General features: G+C 32.6%; 1 protein-coding gene across 1 annotated transcript; it reads right to left on the reverse strand.

The window, feature by feature from the left end:
• Positions 1–4862: 4862 nt before the first annotated feature.
• Positions 4863–5927, reverse strand: LOC149577003 (uncharacterized). The gene is made up of 2 exons (XM_089795640.1): positions 5788–5927; positions 4863–5688 (listed from the first exon to the last, which is right to left on the reverse strand). Exons 1-2 carry the CDS (start codon positions 5925–5927, stop codon positions 4863–4865), a joined length of 966 nt encoding a protein of 321 aa, XP_089651766.1.
• Between the last annotated feature and the right edge of the window lie 470 nt (positions 5928–6397).

Here is a 6397-nt window from a genome sequence, read left to right on the forward strand (position 1 = left end):
TCAATCTGCAATGTGTTCAGACAAGCAGACAATGCATTCATTTATTTGTCCGACTTTAGAAAAATTTGAAATATAAGATTCTAATAATATTTTAAAGATATATTAGGTTAATATATTAATATACAATTTTTAATTTCATTTTCTAGATAGTTATTTTTAGTTTGAAGTTTATCGATATCTAGTTTTCACAATTCATGCCAATTTGTTCAAACTTATTGTGAGCCAAGTAATGTGTTACTGAAATGTGAAGTTTGTTGTTTATTAAGTTTTATTTTTCCAAATAAATTTTTTCAAATTGTCTATATGTTTCATATATATCATTACAAATGCAATGCTCAGTGTTATTCTTTTTCAATCTCTTGTTATAACATATATGTTTTTATTTTCTATTCACATTCATCCTTGTTATTAGTCTGTTTTAATATTTTATACCTAAAATGATCTAATCTAGTTTTCAATTAAGTTATTAATAATTTTACTTTCACCTTGGTTTACACTCTTTTAGGCACATTTTCTTGTAGTTTTCATATGAAATTATTTTTTTCATTCCATTCAATCCTTAATTTTTACTTTCTTATTTTTAAAAGGATATCTTTGCAATAAGATTAGAATGTTCACCAATAAATTTTATTTTTTTAAAATTATATAACATTATTAAAATAGATAACTAAACAAGAGGAAACATTGAGGGTGATAACTCTAGAAATATGTGACAGTAGATTATATATTAATACAACATAGTAAAATAAATATAGTTAGAGTTTAATAAATGAAGGTTTTGAAGAAATGTACAATATATGAAAATTGAAAATTCATTCCTATAATTGTTCTAACTTGTTGTATTTTTAGGTATATTTGGTTCTTCACACCTGAAAATAATAGTGTCTTCAAATCATTGTATAACAAAATGATATTGATTTGATTTATATTGGATATACATTCGCTACAATGGGATGCTTATTACATTGAATGACAATGGCTTTATAAGTCATTATTCTTGTGAATAACCATCTACAAAATGCAACTTCCCACAAACTAATATGAACTTGATTTAGTGCTTATTTATCAAACTATTGACCTAAATCTAAACCTAGAGTTAACCCAAATTAATGTAAAACTCCAACAACATCTATGCTAAGTAATTTTTTTGTCAAGTCATTACACCCACTCAATAGGTAGGAACTTATGCTCTAACAAAGCTCTTGTTCTTTTCTAGAGATAAATTCAATATATTTATTTTTAAATATTTGATAGATGTCATTCATTACATTAATTTTTCACTTTCGTAGGTTGTTGGAGTTATAGTGGAAGGAGATCATAACTGTGAACTATATATTTTATGTTCATTTGAGTATTTAAGATAATTAAATAATTTTCTTATTGATATATTTTTTTTTTGACACACCATCATATAATTTCACACACACACACAAGACTAGGAGGAAAAATTAATGATATATATAGTGTCCCACTTCATCAATTGTTCAGACATTTTGACTAGATTATTTTTTGTTCACACATTTTGACTAGATTAAGAAACTTATAGATGAAATATAATTGTATGCATTAATTTCATGTCATTAGGCCTCATCTTGGATAAGATCTACTAGTGTAAATTTGATCTAGATTGTTCACAATAGTAATGTTGAAATGTATAACTTCAAAATATAAATTTAAATTTGAATAACATCCACCCACTAGTCATTGTAGACTTGCCCATTTCATTTTTTTTTTATTCGCATGTTAAATTTTATTTAAATACATTCACTCAAACATCCAAAATTATCAAATACTATTGAGCCAACTAGGATTTGCCAAAGAACACTTTAATTGAGAGGAACACAATAGCATTTTATCATAACATATACCATCACATCTTTAACAATTATTCTAAGATCATATAATCGATTTGAATATGGGTTTATTTGATGAGAGTAGGAATCTCACATTTTAACACATTTCTTTAAAAACACCATGAACCTTTTTTAAGGTTTAGATATCATAAGATCAAAGCAACTAAATTCTAACTTTACAACATATATTTAAACTTTCATTATTTTAAATTTATTTAAAAATCTTTAAACTATTTCCTTTATCTCCATTTATTTAGGTTTTTACTAATTTAAGCTTTTAATTTTAATTTTAATTTTTTTAAAATGGATGATTTATATCTCCAAATATTATATTTAAAAAAAATATTTAATGTGGTATTTATTAAATTATTTTAAAAATGTATATTCTATTTATAATAAGATTTAAAATTTTGACATGTAGATGGTTTGTCAAATTTAACTTAGAAAAATAAAAGTTAACATTAACACGCTCACACCATCCCACTCCACCTATTATGGCATTGTAGAATGCCTGTCAGCATTAAAAACTTTACAACATATATTTACACTTTTATTATTTTAAATTAATTTAAAAATCATTAAATAAAAGTTCTATAACAACGCCCTTCGTCGGTCTTCTCTATGGCTTTTCTCACGGTTGAATGTACGGACATCCACCGCATTGTTATGCATTGCCTACCAATCCAAAATATGACCTTTATGATAAAATCATACAACATGAGTCCAAAAAGCCTTGTAATTCCCCAACATTTTCATGTATGTATTTTTTCTTTTTGACTTCTGAAAGAGTGTTGACAGAAGGAGATGTAACTCATCTATCCCTAGTATAACAATGAAATATTTTTGGTCAACCAAATAGGGGGAATCACGAATGGCTTAAACATCACACTTTAAGCTTCATTCTAACACTAAAAGTGTTAAATACTCAAAATTGGATTATCCTCCATTGAGCACAGGAGTTAGTGCGATGATGAGAGGATAAGCTTATAAAGTTGTGTCATGTAAAATTATGTTGTAGACACTATGTGCTTAATTAAAAGTGTGAATAATTGTGTTGTCTACATGAAAACTCTTTTAATTATGCAAACTCTAGTGTTGTAGACACCATGTGCTAAAATAGAGTTGCTAACTCTTGTGTTGTCAACATGACAACTCATATAAGTACACATACTCCTAGATGTCTAACCAAATAAATAATAAAATAATGCATTTATCCTAAGTTAATTTAAATTAAGTTTAAATAATAATCATTTAACATCTAGGATAGGGCAGATCGTCATACATGAGCCCTTCTCTTCATCATTCGAAAGCAATAGAGTGAAATGCAGGGACATGGATTTTTTTGCATGCAGGCTCTCCAGTGCAATATTTGCAGAAGCAGTGACAATTTTTTGTACTCTGGTTTGCTATTTTATTGATTTGTGTTTGAATTTCTTTGAATGGTGTTTTCTTATTTTCATATGCATTTAAGCTTGTGAAGATATAGGGTTTCTTTATCCTGTGGTTGGATTTCAGTCTTTGTGTGTAAAATTGGTAGTTTAATTCTATGAAAATTCTGGATGTGTTAGTTTTTAGTTATATATTGTGAGTGAGAGCTTTATGCTGTATCTTTTCGTAGGGGGCGGCTCCATGGCAATATGTTGTCCGAACGAGAGGCTCCATGACGATGTCTCTCGGCAGCAGAGGCTTCGTGTATTGCTAGCACCTTTATCTTTCAGTCTTCAGACCACCATCTTCTCATTCCCATTTCACGATTAGATTTAGTCGACGGAAAACCCAAATTTAAATTTTGAAGAATTTTGTATTGAAACTTTGTATTGGTTAGCCTTCATACTGTCAATATTCTTCCGAAATGTTGTGGCCATTCGTTATCTTGAAGGATACAACGTATCATCTACATCTGCAGATCTGAATTCCATTTCTCTAATCAACAACGAAATTCAATACAATTTTTTTATAACATAGGATTAACAAAGAATTATAGAATAATTCTCAAGAATACCCTGCTTTTGGATGAAAAATCGTAAAACACCAAAGAACAAAGCAGTCGAACTGAGAGTAAAATATCTCCTACTTATCAATTATGGTACATCTTTATAAGAACATAGAGCGTCCATAAAAACCAATTCAAAATATAGACGAGGATAACTCGAGCCACAGTTATTAGTAGCATTACAAATGTGTTACTTCGTTAAGACAAATCAAGGTCATCTGCTGGATCTATAGAATACCCTGGATCCATTGAAACTCAATATGGGATATATTGGGCAATGGGGGCTCCAATACATTAATTATATGAGTAGAAGCATCAATCAGTTTGGTAGAGAGATGCCTCTTCGGGGCCTTGTCAAGTAGAGAGCTTGGAATGAGCTGTAAGGGATGCTTTGGTGGGCATCAAGGGAGCCGTTTGTAGTAGGAATTGTCCTATCATGTATGAGTAGGTTTTAAGCTTGCATCCTGGTTTGGAGGGAGATCTTTTATACCTTTAGAGATCCACTCTACAATATTGCGTTAAAAGGATAATATTAGGTAAAATTGGAATCACAATACTATGAAGTTAAAAAGGACAATAGTAAGTAAAATTGAAATCACAATTTGAATATTTTGTGAGCACTTAATCATCAATTTTGGAATAGAAACAAGCCTTCCTAGAAATACCTTATATGAACAGTACAGGGGGAATAGACTCTCAATAGCATAAGTAGTTGAAAAGTATTCATTATCATAGATGCATATAAATGAAATAGCAACCTTATCCTAGAAGGAAGAAAGTCTCTTTTTGGCTACCCTTAAATATCACACACAAAAAGAAGAATTAGATGCATATAAATGAAATAGCAAGCTTATCTGTGAAGGAAGAAAGTCTCTTTTTGGCTACCCTTAAATATCACACTAAAAGAAGAATTAAGCTTGGGAAAAAAAATCAAATTCAACTATTTAACACTTTTGATATAGAAATTTAGTGTGTAATGTTTAAACTATTCCCCTATCTTTCGTGATTCGAAAAGATCAGTTGGGTGTGGACTGCACCAGTGGAATTTGAAACACTTGAAAAAATTGGTGATTTGCAATCTCGACATGTGCAGACCTGCAATTATTGGAGAAATAGGCCAAGCAGACCTCACCTTTCATAACCCAGTTCACGGTTTGACCTTCTAAATCTCTGTGGAGCCTCCATGTTATTGGGTGTTCGTACTCATCTCCTCCAAACAACACCCCTCCTTGTGCTGTGAAAGCTTTGCAGGGTTTCGAATACCTATCGCCAGACCAAGTCTTGGACTTGAAGACTAAAAACTTTTGAGGCTTATAATTAGACACCGCCTTTCCCATAGCGCTATCATAGAGAGTCCATTCTCCATCTACATGTGGCCTGTTGGCGGAGGATTGCTCAAACACCCAACTGTTTATGCTTGTTTCGGATGTGACGGCTTTGGAAAGCTTCAAACCAGGGTGATTTGGCGGTTCAAAAGTGGCCTCCACGGTTTCCCCTCTCCCAATATCTGTGATGGGATTCTGTGATGATTTGCCCAATGAAACAGAGTGGACATGGGATTCAACTACAGGTCCTATAGTTATGCCAATCTTTGCTGGAAAGTGCCGCTCATCTTCAAGGCTTGTTGGAATTGACTTTTGTTCCGGTGACGGATCCAGTCGAATTACATTGCACTCAACATTATCATTTTCCACCCTAACCTCAATAAAGTCTCTGAAGATGTTAACCACATAGCGGAATTGAATGACACATTGCAGCTGCTGGTAATTCAAGGCGTTGCAGAGTTGCTTATCAGCAAGCCGTCCCTCGCCCATTCTGCGCATTGACAGTATTCGACTGTAGCTGTTGATGTTCCAGAATCCCGAAAGACTTGAACTGCATTAGGATATTCTAAAATCATTATTTCCCCCTTTATTATCAATCTCGCCGTGTAATAAGCACTTGCAAGTGAACTCGGCAGAAAAACGCCTTACCACATAACCAGTTGCACCAGGTCCTATGAGTGACAAAATATTCTCTACTCTATGACAAAACAATTTCTGTGCTTCGCTTTCGGAGATTTCAGATCGGAAATGCACCATAAAAGAATATCAAGCGAGTGAAAAGAGAGAGTTGAATGCTTGCTTGTACTTCGCAGATTCAATTGTCCTCAGCTGGGTTTTCGTTTGCTGGAGCTTCACGAGATCGGGATCGAAGACTTTTAGATGCACACATGCCCACAGGTTCAAGAATACCTGAAACGTGTTACTCTGGCGTGATTCTAATTCAACAATCCCAAGATCAAAAAGTTTATGAATAGCCGAGGAGAGAGAGAGGGAGATTTTATCGCAAGCTATAAATTCGGATGAAAGGAAGAGTGAATTTGCTGGGCCAAAATGAACGTTTAGCGGAAGGAATTCACGCTTCTTTGATTTCTTCTGGTCGAGGTGGCATACGCAGTCATAAATGTCTGGAAATTGAGAAGTCTGAGTCGGAACTCCTGTGATTGACAGAATTTCCTCTGCTCTACGACATGGCAATTTATCCACCCACCTTTCGAAGATTTGAAATA

This window comes from Cupressus sempervirens, chromosome 1 (assembly GCF_028749045.1).
Source record: "Cupressus sempervirens isolate cs-2001-9-10 chromosome 1, ASM2874904v1, whole genome shotgun sequence".
Classification (NCBI taxonomy): domain Eukaryota; kingdom Viridiplantae; phylum Streptophyta; class Pinopsida; order Cupressales; family Cupressaceae; genus Cupressus; species Cupressus sempervirens.

Coding starts and splice junctions, on each gene's coding strand:
- LOC149577003 (XM_089795640.1), bottom strand. CDS start 5,927: ATGGTGCATTTCCGATCTGAAATCTCCGAAAGCGAAGCACAGAAATTG. Junction 5,689..5,787: donor TCTGCCGAGTTCACTTGCAA/GTGCTTATTACA, acceptor GAACATCAACAG/CTACAGTCGAATACTGTCAA.